The sequence below is a fragment of the Carassius carassius genome, chromosome 46 (assembly GCF_963082965.1).
Source record: "Carassius carassius chromosome 46, fCarCar2.1, whole genome shotgun sequence".
In the NCBI taxonomy this organism is placed as follows: domain Eukaryota; kingdom Metazoa; phylum Chordata; class Actinopteri; order Cypriniformes; family Cyprinidae; genus Carassius; species Carassius carassius.
The window spans coordinates 15,883,084-15,904,127 of record NC_081800.1 but is presented as its reverse complement, the minus strand read 5'-3'; the positions used below and the strand labels follow the sequence as shown (position 1 = coordinate 15,904,127).

The 21,044-nt window shown below is 35.6% G+C and overlaps 1 protein-coding gene across 2 annotated transcripts; it reads right to left on the bottom strand.

Moving 5' to 3' along the window:
- Nucleotides 1–5,549: 5,549 nt before the first annotated feature.
- Nucleotides 5,550–19,375, bottom strand: LOC132129300 (SLIT-ROBO Rho GTPase-activating protein 3-like). Of its 2 annotated transcripts, none has more exons than XM_059540843.1 (24): nucleotides 19,303–19,375; nucleotides 17,060–17,137; nucleotides 16,425–16,596; nucleotides 15,370–15,532; nucleotides 15,063–15,125; nucleotides 14,805–14,933; nucleotides 13,834–13,962; nucleotides 13,529–13,750; nucleotides 13,356–13,457; nucleotides 13,033–13,215; nucleotides 12,695–12,779; nucleotides 12,560–12,587; nucleotides 12,306–12,402; nucleotides 12,159–12,219; nucleotides 12,008–12,085; nucleotides 11,799–11,927; nucleotides 10,775–10,880; nucleotides 10,466–10,690; nucleotides 10,244–10,299; nucleotides 9,995–10,163; nucleotides 9,437–9,535; nucleotides 6,039–6,170; nucleotides 5,874–5,940; nucleotides 5,550–5,785 (listed from the first exon to the last, which is right to left on the bottom strand). In XM_059540843.1, the coding sequence occupies exons 2-24, from the start codon at nucleotides 17,124–17,126 to the stop codon at nucleotides 5,612–5,614; spliced, it is 2,736 nt and encodes a 911-aa protein (XP_059396826.1). In that variant the 5' UTR covers nucleotides 17,127–17,137; nucleotides 19,303–19,375; the 3' UTR covers nucleotides 5,550–5,611. The 2 variants fall into 2 exon arrangements, with proteins under 2 accessions (XP_059396826.1, XP_059396825.1); XM_059540842.1 differs by lacking the exon at nucleotides 19,303–19,375 and adding an exon at nucleotides 18,197–18,549.
- Between the last annotated feature and the right edge of the window lie 1,669 nt (nucleotides 19,376–21,044).

Here is a 21,044-nt window from a genome sequence, read left to right as displayed (position 1 = left end):
TTACAAACATGCAGCTTTTTCACTTCACAAAGTGTCTTGTCGATTACTACTTGTGACATTTTTATCAGCTGTTTAGACTCTCATTCTGACGGCACCCTTTCACTGCAGAGGATTTATTGGTGAGCAAGTGATGTAATTGCTACAATTCTCCAAATCTAGAAATTGACTCATTTACATCTTGGATGGCCTGAGGCAGAGTAAATTTTCAGCAATATTTGGCTGAACTATTCCTTTAATAATACTATAACTGTCACAGTTATGTTCAGTTTGAGTTTGATTTCCATCTTTGCTTTCTCCCTGCCTGTCACTTTCGTTATTTGTTTCCTTGGTTACTGCTTTGATTAGACATTCCATTCAGCTGTGCCCTTATTAGTGACCTTTGTTTGTTCCAAGTATTTAAGGCCTTGTGTTTCAGTGGTGTTCTTTTTGTTTTGGGCCGGTCTTGTTTATGCTACCCTGCATTTGTATCACTAAAGACATCTTTGGGCTTTTGTACACAGCTTACCATGACAGTAATATTGTTTTTGTGTCCATTTTGTTTCAAGGGCAAGTTATGTGTTAATTATCGTAAAACCCCTAACATAGCAATAATCGGATTCTTTTCAACTGATCTGAATGATTTTTTTTTTGGCCAGCTATTCATCGGCAGTTGTTGCATAATGACAAAAGATTGTTCACAAAAACATACAACTGTTCATAACACCGACAGATAATTCATACTTAAACAAAATGTTTACTTCATGGAGGGATAGTAATTGGAACATTCTGTTCTCACTTGCAAACCCAAACTATGCCCTTAAAAGGGTATCCATCCCTTCGACATCAGCATATGTACGTCTCTTTGGATCCCAGATTATACACCGAATCCTTTTAAGTCAGTTTCCTTAGAGAACAGGAAATACAATGAAGACCAGTATTGAACTAATGTGAACTGCTGGGCAAGTGAGCTTTATTAAACACTGTTTATGTGGCAAAAGAAAATACACATGCATTTTGAAGTGCAAACCTGAAATGGTCATGTGGGATAAATTTGGATCTCTGAAACATTCCTTTGAATGAAACCATAATTTCTTCTCATCCCGTAGGGTTTGTAAGACAGCTACGCAGGGCTTATTAATGGCTGTGGTTCAGGAGGACCAAAGAAATCCCGCCAGTGTTGGATAGCGCTCTGTGTCCAAGGTCATGCACTAATTCATTCCCATTTCTGGCAGTTTTAGAGATATAAATAAGGAGTATATCTGTTGAGAGGTCCGTGAAGAAGTAATTAGGGTCAGATATAAAATGAAACTTACAAAGAAAATAAATCCGATTTCTTTTTATAGAAAAATACATCACTCAATAAACAACGTGAAGTGACAACAAAGAATAGTCCAGGAAAGATTGGAATTCCACTCTGTAATTTTTGTGTCGGAGTGATGGATTCCCATATTTTCAATCCATGTGTTAAGTGTTGTCCACAACATTTTTTCTTTCTTTCTTTCCATTTTGGCGCAAAAGCATCCGTGGAATCTAATGCATAAATAATTAGCATTCTGACAGCAGAATCCTTCAAATCTGAGTTTGGATTTTAGCACCTATTTACAGTTTTCATTATAACATATGGTAGTATATTATTCTATTTCTGTTCTGTGTAACTGTTTTAAACTGTATCCCTGAAAAAACAGCTGGGAAACCCGCAGTGTGTTAAACAGGAAATAACGGTGTGAACTTCATGTAAAACCTGAATGAAGACTATTGTCACATTCACTGATGGTTGTACACAACATGATTACAAACAGCTGGTCTACATTAGAACTTGTATATAAATGTTGAGAGAGGGCTGAAAGGATAATAAACAAAGTAAGGACGTTGAAATCTGCTGCTGCTAAAATTGCACACCAGATCAGATGCATGAAGATACAATCTAGAATCAGTCTACGTTATAAAAAACTGCTCAGAATAAGATTAGTCTGTACCCCGTTTCATCACCAAAATATTTATGTAGGAACCCTTTGCAAGAATGATTTCCAGAATTTCTGCAAGAATCCCTTGTTTATTTTACAGTATTGCATAAGCTTTGAGCATTGCTCTCTAATAAGGATGAAATTACTTACACCTTGAGTTCCAGGTTTTCATAGACTGCCCTGGTAGCCGGCCATGTTACTGGCACGCTGCTGAAAACTGAACAGACATTTAATAGCCTGTCTCTTGCAGACTTAATTGCAAATAACTATAAGTGTTGTAGTATAAAATAAAAAAATTTTTAATGGCCTATAAGATTTGTAAAAATGTAAAGCTGTCAGGTGAATACTAGAGTGTTTGGAAAGTACTGTAGTCAATTATACTGACAGTTATATGGAGTGGAAAGTTTCAGGTTTGTGTTATTACTATTTGGAAAAATGATACTAAAGTTATTAATGTTACTAAGTCTTGTTGAAGAAAAGGAAACTTTGATGACGATGACTAGTCACTTTGCTCATATTTGAAGAGTCTTGCTGCCCTCAGGTGTTCATTAGTCAGAACTACAATTGGCTTTTAGTTTTTTTTTTTTTTTTTTTTACACGAGAACAAAATTAACTTTTTCAAAATAAACTGTTATACTAATTTGCAATTGACTAAAATGTCAAATTTTACACTAGTTTAAAAACCGAATGAACAACATACAATTGCAATAATACAATGATTCAGTGATTCAATAGCTTGTTGCCGCAAGCAATTGCAGTACCCAGAAATCTGATGCAGTTGTACTTACATGAGTAGGGTGTTTTATCACAGGGACGGCTCTATGTTTTAATAGCAAACGATGTGCAAATCCAGCGTAGACTTGGGCCTTGTTTATAAAACATTCGTCATTCAAATGACCAGAACACACAAACGCACTTGATACACTACGTTGCTGCCCCGGAATAACAAACTGCATGTTATGTTCATGTAATGCTGGGTTCTTGGGGAAGCTGAACACTGTAAACTTTACCTCACATCCAAAAATACACTTATTTGGAGACATTCTTGAACAAATCCTATGCAGCGTTGCCGACGATTTTGAAGTGCATTGATGTGCGCGGTCTCTTGTCTAGCGGGCGCGCTTTTCCGGGAGAAATGCTCATATAAGGACTTCCGTTCTCGTCTACGTCATTAGTTCAACGATCGAAAAAAATACAGCCGTCATAACCATAGACACTATGGTCATAACCAGAGCTGTTAAATATTTTTTGTTTTTCAACGGCTCTGGTCATAACCAGCGACTCTCTGCAAGCGTGTACGTCTGCAGACTGCAAAACGGGGGCGTAACTTGAAGTGGGCGTAACTTGAAGTAGGAGGCGTAACTTGAAGTTGTCCAAATCACACAGATGGCGGCTTTAATTAGGGCACATATTAGAATATTATTGATTACGTTTTAAGGGAGGCAGGGGTTTTAGGCAGGATTTGATGCATGATGTGTGTAGATATTAATGTTAGGGGACAATGTGAGAGATGTGTACAGAAGAGGGCGGTAATGCTGGATGCCAACCGCCGTTAAACTGGAAAGAAGACGAATATGACAGCTTGCTGTGAGAGATAGCGGTGAGAATAACTAAAAAATATTCAAGAGATAACGATTTTGGGTTTTCTAATAATAATAAAAAAAATGCTTTAAGGATAACACTTGATCACATTAGTGGAGTTAAAAATAAAAAAAATTTAAATCAACAGTATTGGCTATATACTACAATCACAAAAAAAGGCAGCCGTTTCTGCAACAAGACCACAATATGGGCAATCTTCTTCATTATCAAGATACTTACAAATACATTAATTAAACCTGTCACTTATATCTTTTAAGTTTTTGTGCTTGTTTTAACTTTGTAGGTAACATGATCAACATAACGGATGATGATATACAAATTGCATTCATACTTCATACATACGCATTCAGGCTGTAGTAGAGTATGTACTCTTTTAGCGCTGGTTAAGTTAGTACTTATTGTAATTAAGTGCCTAATTAAAGGGTATGTGGTTTCGAACGCATCCCGACAAAATCTCGTTTTGATATCTCGGGTGGTTCTGTGTGAACCACGTGGCCTAAAGACAAAGTGTGAAAAGAGTGGTCCAAAGTTATGTTCTCTGATGAAAGTAAATTTAGCATTTCCTTTGGAAATCAGGGTCCCAGAGTCTGGAGGAAGACAGGGGAAGCACACAATCCACGTTGCTTGAGGTCCAGTGTAAAGTTTTCACAGTCAGTGATGGTTTGGGGTGCTATGTCATCTGCTGGTGTTGGTCCACTGTGTTTTCTGAGGTCCAAGGTCAACGCAGCCGTATACCAGGAAGTTTTAGAGCACTTCATGCTTCCTGCTGCTGACCAACTTTATGGAGAAGCAGATTTCATTTTCCAACATGACTTGGCACCTGCACACAGTTTCAAAGCTACCAGTACCTGGTTTAAGGACCATGGTATCCTTGTTCTTAATTGGCCAGCAAACTCGCCTGACCTTAACCCCACAATGGGGTATTGTGAAGAGGAAGATGCGATATGCCAGACCTAACAATGCAGAAGAGCTGAAGGCCACTTTCAGAGCAACCTGGGCTCTCATAACACCCGAGCAGTGCCACAGACTGATCGACTCCATGCCACGCTGCATTGCTGCAGTAATTCAGGCAAAAGGAGCCCCAACAAAGTACTGAGTGCTGTACATGCTCATACTTTTCATGTTGGCCAATATTTCCAAAAATCCTTTCTTTGTATTGGTCTTAAGTAATATTCAAATTTTCTGAGATACTGAATTTGGGATTTTCCTTAGTTGCCAGTTATCAAAATTAAAAGAAATAAACATTTGAAATATATCAGTTTGTGTGAAATGAATGAATATAATATACAAGTTTCACTTTTTGAATGGAATTAGTGAAATCAACTTTTTGATGATATTCTAATTATATGACCAGCACCTTTGTATATATACTGTATATATAAATTTAAAAACATGAATTTAGTTCACCCAAAATACACTTCCATAAATCTATGATAATAATTTATATTTTAGAGAATTGCATACATAGCACATTTGTATCTGATTGTACCAAGTTTTAAATCAATACACAAAGAAAAGTAGCTCTGGCTGTAGCAGCTTAAAGTTAATCACAATGAATGAGAAAACTTGATCATGGATTGTTCATATGTTTTATACACTTCTGAACACTTTTTTTTTACTGTTTTACTGTTTAAAGAGATTTTCATGATATCTCAGGACCGTGTTAGTTATATTTTAGGGTGTAAGTGTCGTGCTGTCTGGAATTCAAAATTTCTTACAAAGTTTTCACATTATAAACAAAAAATATATTAATAATAATAAAATAAAAGATTGTTAAGAGTCTAGCCTTACTGTAGGCCTGATATCATCTTATTTCACAGGGTAAAGTACACCAGAGTACAGTTGCTTGTTACAACAAAGTGCATCAATAAGAAAATAAAAATGACAAATTAAATGTCAATACTACTGTCACATTCACATATTGAATTGACAGGACCTCTTAAACCTATTTATTTAAACTGTACAAAAAATACCATAAACAGAGATTGAGCTCTCACTCAAGACTGATGCTTCACCTAAATTTTATTGTGTTACACAATTTTCCCCTGGTCCTCTCTCTCTCTTTTTCAGTCTGTATTGTCTGCTGATCTAAATAAACCTTTTCCTTTCCCTCCTGGTCCTTTGTTTGAAGGTGCTTGCACAGAGACGGTGATCTCTGAGAATGTAGATCTGTTTTGTTCTGGGGAAGATTGGCGAATGACGAGCTCCTTAAACACTGAGTGCATCATGTTATGCACTTCCTGCAAGATAGTATGGACAAAAATACACTTTAATAGAGGGAGGATGGAAAACTCATTAGGATTATAAATGAGATTGAAATGCCCTGACCTTATCCACTTCTGTTGAGAATTCCTCTCCGCTTCCTCCATCGGCAGTGGTTCGTCTCATTTGAGGGCTGTGTAAGTTATAAATTGACAGATTTAGTCATTATTCTGTAGATAATAATCTGTGATTTTACAATCTATGTAAAAAGCAAACAATCTAATTACACACTCTAATGTTTTCCTCAGAGCGCCAGGAGAATTTCCGGACAGTGCATTTTGTCCTGTGGGTATTTGTAATGAAACCTTTCTAGAAGTGACAGGACTCGGCACGACCCCGGCTTTATCACTAGTGACCTTGAGCCTAGAAAATGATTACAGAAAGAATTATTGTTTAGTTTAGCTAGTTATTGTTGATTAATGAATTGCATCATTGGTCATCATTATGCAGTAAGAATTACATTTCATTATTTGATCATCATGTACTAAGAATGAATAAAGTTCTCTTAGATTACATGTTTGTTCCTTTCTTGTATTTATATGGAAAGTGTACAAGCATACAACAATTGGGTTCCAGAAGTAAAAATTCACATAAATTTTCTCCACATTTCTGTAAGATTTTTAACAATAATTTAAAAACATTTAAAGACAGACCTACTGTGAGCTATGTGGTTGCTATATAGTATTCTTTTGCGTAAGATATTAGGCATTATTTAAAAAACTTTTTTTTTTTTTTTTCCAATCGATTGCATTCAACAGCCCTGATTCCGCAAAACTATTTCCACTAATCAGAAAAAAAATCAAATCGTGCAAAATCAATAAATCAAACTCCCTACACTCTCAAAACTTAAAGGGGTCATATGACGCTTTTTTTAAAGATCATTATTTTGTGTATTTGGTGTAACAGAATATGTTGATATGCTTTAAATAAAAAAAAGCATTATTTTTAAAATACTGTACATTATTGTAAGTCCTCTATGCCCTGCCTCTCTTAAATGCATTGTTTTCTACCAAGTCCCTCCTTTCGACAAGCGCAGTCTGCTATGATTGGTCAACTGACCCAGTGCATTATGATTGGCCGAACACCACAAGCACTCGTCGGAAATGTAACACCCCTTTCCATAATCATGAGCTTCATCTTATAAATGAATGTAAAGACAGTCAGTTCAAGCCTAAAAGGGGAACAGAGTGGCCTGACAGACACAGTAATGAAGCTCGTATGTGTTTGCAGTACACAAGCCAAAGACTTTAGTCTTTGCAACATTAAAAGAGCTTCTTCATGCACCAAGAGCTATTAACAGTCAAAAGAGAAAGAAAAAATTGAAAATCGCATCATATGACCCCTTTAAATGCGAAGCTACTGTATATGCACATTTTGCAATAAACAAAAATTGTTTATATTGTATATTGTTTCTGTATAAATGTTTTTAATTTGATTGTCGTTCACAATGCTTCATGGGATTGTAGTTCTTTCCCTCATTAAAGCCTTGTACTTTTTGTCGTCTTGTTTGATTTACAAATACTTGTAAATACTAAACACCTCAGTGGAGTTCTCCATGTACTTTATCAATCTTTCCCAGATCTAGGGCTGGAACCTGATCTGTAGAAAAGCTCAATGATTGCTCAACAATGCCTAAAACAACTAGGCCAGATTATTTTAATGATTACCATCCTATTGACCTTGTTAGTCATGCATGCTTCTGAGAGAAAAAAAAAAATCACATAATGACATTTACAGGTTCGGTTTTAGATCCACTGCAGTTTGCATATTGTGCTGGAAGAGGTGTAGATGATGCAAAACTGTTTTTGTTAAATAATCTCCGTCTACATTTGGAAAATAGTGGTGCTTTTGCACAGCTTTTGTTTGTGGACTTCTCGTCAGCATTTAATAGTTTGCAACCTGTTATTTTAGGGGGAAAACTGTAACACTTTACTTGAAGGGGTGTGCATAAGACTGACATGACTTTCATAATCATGACACGACACCTTCATGAATATGAAGGAGGTTTTATGACAGTTTATGAAAACTGTCAATAACTGTCATTCACTTGGTTATATCATTTTTAATGCAAAGATGCCTTTGTTATGACAACTTGACATAAACCAAATACATCATAACCTGTCCACACTTGTCGTTGAGGTCAAGTATTCATGACAATGTTATAAAATTATTTGACAGAGTATTAACACTTAATGACAAATTCAATTTGTGACACTGAATAAAAAAAGTGATCAGAAAAATATTCATGACAATTATAATGGCCTCATGACAGTCAATCTCAAAACCAATGTTTGACCCATGAAGGCAGGTCATTTCTCAAGTTAAATTATTTAATCTGCTAATTAATAAATAACAAATTAATAAATAATTAATCTGCTGTGTCATGTTTAGGACAGATTTATGACACCTAATGACAGTTGTCAAACATGCATAAAAAAATAATTATGATCATGTCATGATTATGAAGGTGTCATGTCAGTCTTATGGACACCCCTTCAAGTAAAGTGTTGCTGACAAAACGTAGTGGTCAGTTTCATTTTAATGATGGTTTATTCTCATGGATTATAAACGTTTTAACAGATAGACAACAAGGGTCAACAGGGTTTTATCAGATATGTTAAATACCTCCATAGGTTCATCACAAGGGTGTGTACTTTCTCCAATCTTCGTTATATTGTAAACAAATGATTGTCAAAGTCCATATCATAATAGTTATCTGGTAAAATATGCGGATGATACTGTTCTTTCATTGCTTTCACATTCAGGCCAAGAATATGGGCCGGCTTTGCACAATTTTATTTCTTGGTGTAGCAGTATGAAACTAGACATAAAAGTCTCAAAGACATTTGCACTTAATCTAGTGATTATTAACGTCACACAAGTGGATGTAGTTTAACAATATAAAGTATTTAAAAACAATTTTTGATAATATGTTGAAGTTAGCTAAAAATACTGACACTATAATTAAAAAGATCACAGAGACCCATTCTTAGATCTTTTTAGAAATCATTTGTTGAAAGCATTTTGTCTTTCTGTTTCATTTGTTGGTTTTCTTCAATGTCCATAAAGAACAAAAATCATCTGCAAGGTATTGTAAATGTGCTCAAAAATAACAGGTGTTCCTTCACGTAGTCTTGCATCTTGCCATGAACAGCAAGCGGTGAGGATGTTGCGTAAAATAATGGGAGATAGCACACACCCTTTGTATTCTTATTTTGAGTGGATGCCCCTTGGGAGGCGTTTAAGAACTTTTAGGCTTTCCACAATCCGTTATAAATCTACTTTTGTGCCTGATGCAATTCGTTTATGTAATAAATATAATTAATTGGTTTTATATATATATATATATATATATATATATATATATATATATATATATATAATGTATTTTGTATATTTGTATGTATTAAGTGTTGTCTCTACATCTGAAACTGACAGTCAAATTAATTGCCCCATGGGGATAAATAAAGCTCTGAATTAAACTATGGTAAATGGATGGCACTTTGGCACTCTATATAATAATTATAGAACTACCATGTGGTTTTACAAGTACATAAAACTCGACATGGTTATGTAGTTCATGTCTCTACATTTAGCGGTGCACATGAAACAGTCTGTGGGGGTTTTACCGTGTAATTTGCTCTCCTTTCTGCTCTTCTTCTGTCTGCTGTTTGCCACAACTGGATTTCAGAGTTTCCTTCCCTTTCTGATCTTTGCCTCCATCCATGCTGAACAACACAGAGGGAGAGGTCTGAGAAGTGTTATGCCTCTCCAGACTGTGGCTGGTAGTAACAGATTGTGGCATTGACTCAATAGTGATAAGTCTGTTGTTCCTATGAGTCACAACTCAATCTTCTAAATGTCTTTCATTTGTATAACACAAAATACAATCATGAAAAGACAGTGACATAAAAGAGTATACGTAAATGCATTGATTATGGACAATCAAGCAAATAAACAAGTGAAATCAAGTTTCTTCAGTTGACTCTTTGCACAGCTCCGCCCCCTTGGTTACTGTTGTTCATATAGAGAAGCTTTACATAATGTCCCATATGAATTTTAGTTAAATGTGCTCATATATTTATTGTATATTATACATGATATACAGTATATGTAAGTATATTATATGTGTATTATCTGCGATTTTTCTTTGAGTAATGTGGCTATCCAAAGAGTTGAAAACCTACCTAGGCACACTGATATATTTACTCGGGATGAGACCCTTTGTTCCATTCAGCTCCCCTCTCCACCAATCAGAGGAGGCTTTGCTTTGTAGGATGAGGCAGTCTCCGTGTTTAAAGGACAGCTCAGCAGAAGAACGGCCTGTGTAGTTGAACAAGGCCACTCCTTGCAGCTCTGCACATCAAAACAGATCAAAAGGAGTTGGTTAAGTTCTGCTAGTCCAAATGCTGATAAGTAAACCATGTTAACCATACCGTCTTTTGCTTCTTTTATTTGAGATTGCTCTGATTCTCCATCTCCTTCGGCCTCACTATGAGAAATATCAAGTCATTTGAACTATACACGCATTGTTTCAAAGCAGCTTTACCAAAAATCATAATGTTTATACTTTGTTAGCACATATCCTTAGCACATACTAAATGTGTGTGAGTGTATGTAATGTACAGTGCACTTCAAGGATGGAGCTTAATTCTTACCAGTCGTCTTCTTCCAATGTCATGCACTTTTCATACACTGGCCCAGGTAATTCATTTTGGCTAGGGAAAATGCTCTCATGTTGGATAATGATGGTCTTGACCAGCGAGTTGATGCGCTGAAGCTCTGCTGCATCGCCGTTGTTCGGTCCCCTCACCAGACTGGGACCAAAACACACTGCCAGGTTATAGGGCTGCATCATATTCTCATCACTGTACTGGGAGACACTTTACACACATGTACAGACATTCAGATGTTGGGGGTTTGTGATGGAAAAAGAGCAAAACCCAGACACACTGTGTAATACTCACTGGTGAAGGAATGCGAAAAGATATCTCATGACAATGATGAGCGAGGCAGGATAAGAGGAGATGATGCACTTCAGCTGCATTAATTTCTTTGTCTCGTCATCTATTTCTGTAATGAAGGTAAAGTTAAAGACTTCGTATAATTATTTAATTATAAAAATTATTTCATTATTAAAAAAAATATAAAATTATTAAAAATTATTAAAAAATAAACTTTTAGCAGATATGCATTTATAACGGTCAGCCTTTTTATTTTTTTACCAAAATATTGACTTTTGTCCAATAAGATGCTCTCTAAAATCTAGAATCAACTACCAGTAGCTAGTAGCAAATAATAATAGCAAAATCAGTAAGTATATATATATTTTTTTATTTGGGACAATATAAACATTTAGAAAGATATAAGTACCGGTACTAGTACTTTTAATAAAAAACATATATATATATATATATATATATAAATCAATATTTGTGAAAATACATTTTATTTTCAGTACTGAAAAAAAAGAATGATTTATAAGTTTCTTTATGTAACAATACGCAAAAAAAAAATTCTTATGCTCACCAAGGCTGCATGCATTCTAAATGCACAATAAGACAATAATATTGTGAAATATTATTACAATTTAAAATAAATGCTTTCTTTTTCAATATATTTTAAAGTGTAATTATTTAAAAAGCCGAATTTTCATTATCAATGTTAAAATCAGTTGTGCTACTTAATATTTTGGTGTTTTTTTCTTTGATATATAGAAAGTAAAAAACAAAACTGGTATTGTTTGAAATAGATATGTTTTGTAATATTAGAAATGTCTTTACTGTCACTTTTGATCAATTTAATGCATCCTTGCTGAATAAAATCTTACTAATGGTAGTGCACACCATAAAGTAATTTGCTGAACTAAAAATCAGCCCTGCAATACGTCATGCCCAAACTTCCTGTTTAAACAGAAAATCTCACCACAGGAAAGAAAGCATACACACAATCAACATACAAACAGATAATAGTGTTGTAAAGTGCTCTTACGCCCACACTCCATCAGCTGCTCATAACTGTCCTCAGGAAAGAGTGGTTTCATTAGACCTCTAAAATAAAGTTTCAGCACTCCAGCCACAGAGTCCATGTCACAGCCCTCATCAGCAAGAGGGTCATCGCCTATGAATAAATACAAAAATCACAGCCTATTACTAATGCTCAGAGAAAGTGAGGAAAATATCATTGCCCACTGCTCATACCTTTCTCAAACGCATCCTTCAGCTGATTCACTACCATCTGAGATCCCGACACTCTGAACAATCCCTCATGATGTAGACCTTACCAGAGAAAAACAGTGATTAAGATAGAAAGAATGGTAGAAAGAGGCATTAACTACTGACTTAGATTTACCATTGAGGTTGATGAACCGAATGCAGCTCTCCACCACGGCAGGAATGAGCTGTCCTGAGGCCTAATGGGGAGGAAACACAGAGTGAGTCAGATGCCTTGTACTGTTCTGAGTGAATCCAGAACACTTCCTGAATCAGAGATATTTACTTGGATGTATGACAGTAGATCCCCATTGAAAAGCTTCTGGCTGATCTGGGAACCAGGGTAACTCTTTTTATGACGCACAGATCTTTTGGAGCGTGTTCTAAATAAACAGTTTAATTATGACAAAATGTTTAATTATAGTCATCACTAAAAATAAAAAGGCATCTTCTGCTCTTGCTACCCCAATAAAATGAAGGAATTTACCCAAATATTTTTACAGAACAAAATGTATCCATTTTAAACTTCAGCTTCCTTACCTGGAATGGTTACGGTCAACACTTTCAGCTGATAAGAAAAAGAGCCAGAAGAACAAAGTTGAAGAAATAATTTAATTTGTTTGTGTGGTCTTTGCTTTACAACAATGTCTGTAAAAATAGGAGACATTATTCCACCTTTCTGAATGGCAGCCTTTAGCAGGTCATGTTTGGCCTCCAGTTTTGATATTAAAGAGCTGTTACAAAGATGCTCCCTGACTTTCTGTAATATAAAGTCACACGAAATAGACAATCTCAGACAAAACCAGCAATAGAAATATTAAATACTACTACTAACAATATACATAAAAAATATAGAAACAATCTCACGATAGATAGATAGATAGATAGATAGATAGATAGATAGATAGATAGATAGATAGATAGATAGATAGATAGATAGATAGATAGATAGATAGATAGATAGATAGATAGATAGATAGATAGATAGATAGATAGATAGATAGATAGATTACCATGAAGTACAAACTCTCAGTGTCTGGAAGGCTGGGTCTGCGCTTCTGCAGATATGTCTTACTGACTGATACATCACCCTCTGGTGATGATGGGCTGCTGGGAAAGTCTGGGGTGGATCCAAATGTGTCCTCTACAATACCATCTAGCATGGAAGACTGAGCTGACTGAAGTAATTTGCCAGACTGCAATACATTTGATGAGTATTAAACCCAATGGCTAAGGAATACACAAAAATACACTATTCAATTATCCAAATATCCCTACTGTACATCTATCATATTTTTAGTAGTAGTGCCATATAATACGTTATGGTTTTGTGTACCTCCTCAACCTCCATGGTGACTGAAGACAGCCTGGACTGCAGCTGATGGAAGCGAGTCACCAGCTCGCCCAACATCTCACAGTTTGCTGACACCTCCACTTCCTGGATGAAGATATATACATAAGCAAGCACACATTTCTCCACTTATACAGATATATTTTATCAGGCAGTACCTGGTCGCCTTCACAGGGTTGATACTGAAAGCGGAGGGGCATGCAAAAGGCTGAGATGTTAGCCTGCATGAGAGTGTCTCTGTCCTGGTTCTGGTTTAGTTCTGAAACAGTTGTGTCCAGCTGCTGCATGCCAGTGCTCAAGTTCTGCTGGGCCCACTGGCGACTGGCCATGTAAAAATGAAACACCTTGGATATGGACTGGTGGTAACCCAGATCACAGCACTAAGAGGGCATACAATGAGAGCTTGAGTTAAACCTGCTCAGTAATGAAACGTGATTGTATAGCTTGAGTGTAATGAACTCACATCTATGAGAGTGGAGAGATCCTGCAGGTAGTATTTGCTCATGCATGCATTCGCTGCGGCCAAGTTGAGCAGGTAGTCATTGCGTGCTTTTGTGCACTTTAGCTGAATCTCCTGAACTTTACTTTGCCTCTGTGCACAGATAAAGAGATGAGATGTAGCCTCAGATCTAACTAGAACAATCACTTGTCCATACACATTTAGTGAGTCAGTTCAGATCTCACAATGTGACCACAATAACCAACTGCTGTGATCTATAGTCTGCCAACCCTGTGCAGCTAACACTTGCCCCACATCATTCTGCACAGTGGAGGATGCAGCTCATGTTCATGAAGGCAAAACACTCTCTTGCTCCCTTGATTCTGTCACCAGAGTTTTTGTGGCATAATGTAGATTAACATAAATTGGCACATTCCTAATTTTCTAGGAATGTGCCAACTAAATAATAAATGTCTACAAAGTGGCCACAAATTAGGTATTATTTTTTTTTCAGTTTCCACAAAAATATTGAGCAGAACAACTGTTTTCAACATTGATAAGAAATGTTAAATATTGAGCACCAAATCATAATATTATAATGATTTCTAAATGATCGTGGGACACTGAGTAATGGCGGCAAAAAATTTGGCTTTGCCATCAGAGGAATAAATTACATTTTATAATACAGAGAGAGAAAAAAAAGGTTATTTTAAATTGTAATAATATTTCACAATTGTTTATTTATTTTTTTAACTTTAGTTTTAAGTAAGCATAAGAAAAGTGACTTCTTTCAACAATTTTATAACTTACCCAAATATGCATAATATGTGGGAAAAAATAGAGTGAAAATTCTCTCTCTCTCTTTTTTGGTAATAAACATTATGCCAGAAGTGCTGTTGATTAAGCTTAACTTGTACTGATTCCTAAATAGATCTAAATTATAACCATTTCAAACACAACAGTTTCACATGTTGGTATTAAAAAGGGAGTTATACTTTCTCTATTTGTCTTTCCATCTTTTTAGAAGCACTTTGCTTTTGCTTTTCCTCCAGTCTGACTGCATCCTTTAGTTTGCTTTCGGCAGACAGGAACTCAGTGTAGTACTGGTAATATGTCTTCAAGGTCTGGTTTTCAACATACACAGGAATAAGATTTGCAGTGACATTTTACAATCCATTAAATCTAAATTCAAGCAAAAATTGTTTCTGAAAAAAGAATGTGGCTTAATGAGAGGACTGATGAGATAAACTCACTGTATGAAGTTCTGTGGTGACCTTCTGAAGTCCATCCTGTAGCTGGGTGCAAATGTCTCTGCTCTGAAAAATATAATGTAAAAACAGAAAGATAAATGATAATTTTAGCAACTGTGTATTACAATGTCAGGCGAGTGGTAGGTGACTATGCGAAAGGTGTCTGTGCATTGTCTGCAAAGTATCAGTGCAGAGCAAGCCACATGTATATACGTGGGCATGTTTGCTCCTTCAAGACTAGAAATATGTGGGTGTTTATTTTTGCAAATGTGGAAGGATGTAAAATGTGTGTGTGATGGTGGGTGTATACCCGCTTGGCCAGGCGTTGGGCATGTTCAGCACAGTGTGAAAGCTGTTGAGGCAGAGTGTTACTGTAGCTGTCACTCAAGAAACTGTGATCTTTGCTCTCCTGCCGTGTTTGTGTCAACAACACCTGCCAGCAGTTAACCGCTGACTGATGGCTGGGCTCCTTCCTGAGGGGCACAGGAACAGAGAACGGAGTTATCAAGTTCCTGGTAAGATACACAGCCATACAGGCATAAGTTTTGCCTAAAATAAAACCTATACAGTACCTTTTTTAAATTTGGTGTCCGTACAATTTTTTTTATATGAATTGATAGTAAAGTCATTTATAATACAGTTTTCTAATTCAAATAAATGCTGGAGTAATGGCTTGAAGTAATCACTGGAATACATTACATTTTAAAATATATTAAAATAGAAAATGGTTACTTTAAATTGTAATAATAATTCACAATATTTCTAATTTGACTTTTTAAACAAATACATGCAGGGTTGGTGAACATACAAGACTCAGCGTTTAGAAACACTATGATAATTTGTTAACACTGGCTAATGCATTAACTAACATTAACAATGAGCAATACAGTTGTTACAGTAATTATAAATCTTTGTTAATGTTTGTTAATTAAAATGCAACCGTTAGTTCACGTTAGCTAAGGTACATTAAATAATATTAACAGATACAATGTTTGATTTCAGCTATTTACTAAATGTTGAAATAAACAAAGATGAACAAATTCTTCAGAAGTATGTTAACTAATGTAAACTAATGCTAACAAATTGAACCTTATTGTAAAGTGTTACAAAATATTCCAACCAACCCCAACCTTTTGATCAGTAGTATGGAATTATATATATAATACTTTTTGTGTAATTCTTTCTTGAAAAATGTGTTTGGGAAATCTTTCTTTAAAATAAATAGTTCTTACATGGTTTTGTTTAGGGTGGCACAAGTGCCCAAATTTTGTCACTATTTGGGGCCATTGCACATAAATGCATTCATAGGTTAATAACAGTTTTTCATGCATTAATGGTGATTTTTTTTTCTTTGCATATCCTCACTTCCTGGTTCTGGAGGAGAACTTGTCACACAGTTTGTCCAGTGAGCGGGCGTACTCCCCCTCGATCTCGCCTCGTCTGCGCAAATAATCACACAGATCTTGCAACACCTGAGTCTTCTGATCCAGCTGACCGTCGAATACCCTCAACTGCTCGGCCAGCTGCAAACGCACCTCTAGTGGAGAGAAAAAGAGAAAGCCCAATTATATTTCTATATATGTTATGTTATGTTTCATTTGACAGGTGTTCAATAACAATTAACTGGAACATATTTGCTTCACAAAGTTTAACAAGACGGATGGCGATAGAATAACAAAAGCTAACAATGACAAATACTTCTACAACATAATAAATGTTAATAAATGTTAATTTCTATATTTAACAACATTTACAAGTTGTATCTGTTAATATTATTTAATGTACCGGAGCTAACATGAACTAAGTATGAACAGTTTTATTATTTTTATTAACTAACTTTAATATCAAAGATGAATAAATTGGTTATCTGTGATTTCGGAAGCACATACAAAACCTGCAGCAGAAACTGATCAGCAAATTTCATAGCATTGGAAAGAAATCATTTTGGCTTTCCATTGCTCAGAAATCTTTAAGGGTATTAAATATTAGGACGTCAATACCTTTAAACTGTGTATCATAGTCTGTCGTCCCCACTCTGTCCCTCCACAGTTTGACATGGGAAGACATCGTAGCTCCAGCTAGGTGAATGAACAGAAGCTTAATAAGAAGTTTAAAGAATATACTTGAAAACAATTTTCATTGGCACTTCATGCTTTTTAATTTGATAATTTGACCCATTTTGACCGATCTATATGACTCACAGTAAAGTGAAACATATACATTGACTTTCAGTGTGGACTAGTGCCAAGTTTAAAACTATATTCAAATTTCTTTGGCTTTAAGATCTGAGTACTGAGGCAATCAAGCAGCAAGTCTATAAACACTTTCTGCAGTTGACATCATAGAAAATGTCTTGCATAATATATGCAGATTCAAAAGAAACAGAAACATTGAGAATTAATAAGATTAGCCTATATACTCTCCAAAGCAACTTCAGCACTCATTCATCTGCTCATTGCAGGAGTGTCCTCATTCAACATTTGACCGTGGTGATCCGTCATGACCTACAGTACGGTGGATGAACAAATTGCACATCTATTGTCAAAAAAGGGGAAGGTAGAAGACTTCCTGTGTCAAGAGCAAATCAGACAGCAGCAGCACACTCTCACCATGAATCATGACAACAGGCCACCCCCTCAGACTCTCTCCTTCTGTCATTCTTCACAGAAACTTCCCCATTCACATCCAATAAAAGTAACCAAATGTTCACTGACATAGTCAACAAATGTTAACAGGCATATTCAGAAAATGAAACGTGCATGTTTCCCAATAAAAACAAAAACAAATTTTTATAAACTTTCTTGGCATAGCTTGCTAGCTGGCTTAGGTTAATAATAATAATATTAATAATAAATGAATAAATAAATAAAATATATTATAAAAATTTATAATTTAATATATATATATATATATATTTTTTTTTTTTTTTGAGTAAGTTATTTTAGCAATATGTGTGGGGAAAAAAATGTTTAATATGCATTTTTAATTATATTTTTTGTATTAACCAAAAGTAATGTATGGGAAAAAGACAAATTAGCACGTGCAAACGGAGAACTACAAAAGTAGCAAATATTTCACACAATAAAACGACAAAATTACGCTATTATTGCATTTGTAAGTAAAACCACAACATTTACCTTAGTAATTCCTGCAGATGTTCACATTGGCATTCTCAATATATCATCATAAACAACTTCCAAACTCCTTTAGTATCGCACGTTCAAACCAAAGCCCTGAGAAACTTTGCCTCGCACATACATAAGCACCGTGAGATGCAGAGAAAGACGAGACTGTTGTCCTCCTTCCTCACTCGGTCACTGTGTAGTGTGTACTGATGCGGAGTAAAACCTCACATTACTGGCCCCTCCTCCCTCACTGTGCCTTCTCACTTTCACAAACACTATATTTTCCATTTGGATGCAAGCAACCATTTATCTGACAGGCTTTATTTAGGGCTACACACCTCAGTAATTGCTATTGGTCTAACCGTTTAAACGTCTTAGAGGATTATTGTCATTCTGAAAGTAAGTTTCAGCTTCCTCTGAAGATCTTCCCACGCAGGCCGACAATAATAAGGTCGCTATGACAAACATAAGCAGTGGAAAACGCTTTCATTTTGATGCATCTAAAATGCTTTGACCGTATAATAAGCATTACGACCTTTCTGTTTTCCTACTACAGCAGATTATATGGATCATCAGACTGCATCACATGCCATTTTAGTTCATTTACGCAGATACTTTGTTCCTGTTACTTTAATACATCCCAAGGTCTGATAATAACGGTCGAAATTCACTATACTATTAATAACAACTATTAAGTGAGACCTCGCTTCCCTTTCACATTCTCACAAAATGTTCTATTGCTTATACGTTTTCTTGGTGTTAGTGTGTAAGGACCTATTCATTTCCTTCCTCTCCTGAGTTTCTTATCTGTTTCCCATGATAAATCGAAATAAGTCTGTTTGCCACTGTATTGGTCTCATTATTGGAACTATAATTTTCATTATATATTGTATTTGTCTTTTATTCACTAGAAGAGACACACGGTATGCAACTGGATATTTCTTAAGAACACATTGAGACAGCTAACCACAGTCAAATACCACAAGTGGGCCACAAGTAGGCTACATTAAAAGTCTATTGTCGTCCTACTGCTGTCCAATGTATAACACTAAAACATCTTATCAAATTGCACTTGTAAAATTACCAAGTTATTAGTGGTTTATATTTGTGAAGTTTACCTTCTGCTTACAAATTTGTAAAGAGTAGAGGTGTGATGCATCCTGGCCAAACTTGCCCATCATGGCCTCCTAACAATCAAGCCCCATATCTGCTGATTGGCTTCATCACTTTCTCAATACCTTGTCTGGGGCAACGTTTTGCTACGGTTTCCGGTTTGATTGACATGTTTCCTGGAGACGGTGTGCAAAGCGGTTAAGATACATTTTCTCGTTTGGTGGGTGTATCAAAAAATGTCAGCCCAATCATCAGCAACGTGTCTATAACTCACGCGGTGTTAAAGAGACAGCTCGCACAATGTAATTAACATCAGCATAAATTCACAGTAGCAAGTATTTTGTTTGCACGTTTATTTACATTAAAGGCAAAATATATGAAATAATAAGAGCACAAGTATAGATCTGGAACTTATTTATGTCTGTCTAAATATAATTTTGTAATTGCAATGTCTTCTGGTCCATATCATTTTCTTAGGAAGGTGTGCTAAATACTGATTAATGTAACATAAAACTACTATACATATTTAAATATTTTGCTATTGTATTGTGGAGCGATGCTTTCATAAACCTTTCTATACTTCTCTGATTATATAATGGTATATATTACAATATCATCAACAGCAGTGATCAGCATTAATGATAAGCCTAATACTCACCATAAGTAATAAGGTCATATAAATCATAACACAGTAGTCTCGGAGGTAAGAATTTTCAGTTCAGTTTAGTTCAAGTTTATTTGTATAGCGCTTTTTACGATACAAATCGTTGCAAAGCAACTTAACAGAAAATTAAGTTTCTACAATATTTAGTAGTAGCTTATCAGTGGTGACTGTCAGTTTGTGCGCATATGACAGAAATTTATGGAAAAATCAAACAGACGATGAACACTATTAACAGCAATTATTATATGATGCAATCAAACTGATAGCAAAATTAGGTAGTTCTATAGGCCTATGTTGTTACAGGGTTGGCATCATCTGAGGTCCTCTGAAGCAGTGGATTATTCTTCACCTTAAATGTTTGTCTTTTCATTCTGAAATGCAAGGCAAATGTTGATCACAATAATTAGAAACTACAGTTTCCACAAATAGCTGTGAACACAATGAACATAATATCTTCATTCTATTGTAATTGTATTGTATTGTCACTTCATTCTATTGTATTGTCACTTTTATTCTGGACGGAAAGGGCAGTGACTGTAACATCGAGTGTATTTTGCAATATTAAAAACTTATACCGATTTCAACAGGCTCCGAAAATTCTTCACAAAGAATGGCCTTCTTAGCTGCCATAATTGCAACTCTTGCGTCATCAGAAAAGGGTATTCAACGCACCACCGTTTCCATTTAAAAAACGCTTTGCACATTTTGTCGGGAGTGAACGCAGCCCTGTTCTCGTCGACTTGTGAATCACCATCAGTCGTCGTTTAAATACTGTTCCAATTCAAAATTCACATCTAGCCAATTACAGTTCAAATCCCTGGAGGTATTCTTGCTCCGCCCTTTTTCTCAATGATGCATCCAGAGATGACTTGTGCGAATTTGAGCAAAGAATACTTGAGGAAGCCAGATTTCCAGAATGCATTTCACACCAATCAGAGAACGTTAATGGCGGAAGTGAAAACCCGCATCATTTTCTAAATATTACTGTTATTGTGTCATGAAATGCATTTCTAAGAAAATTTCAGACGAGAATGTAGTTGTTTAAAACTCAAATCTGTTGTTATTTAATTATAAAAAACATTG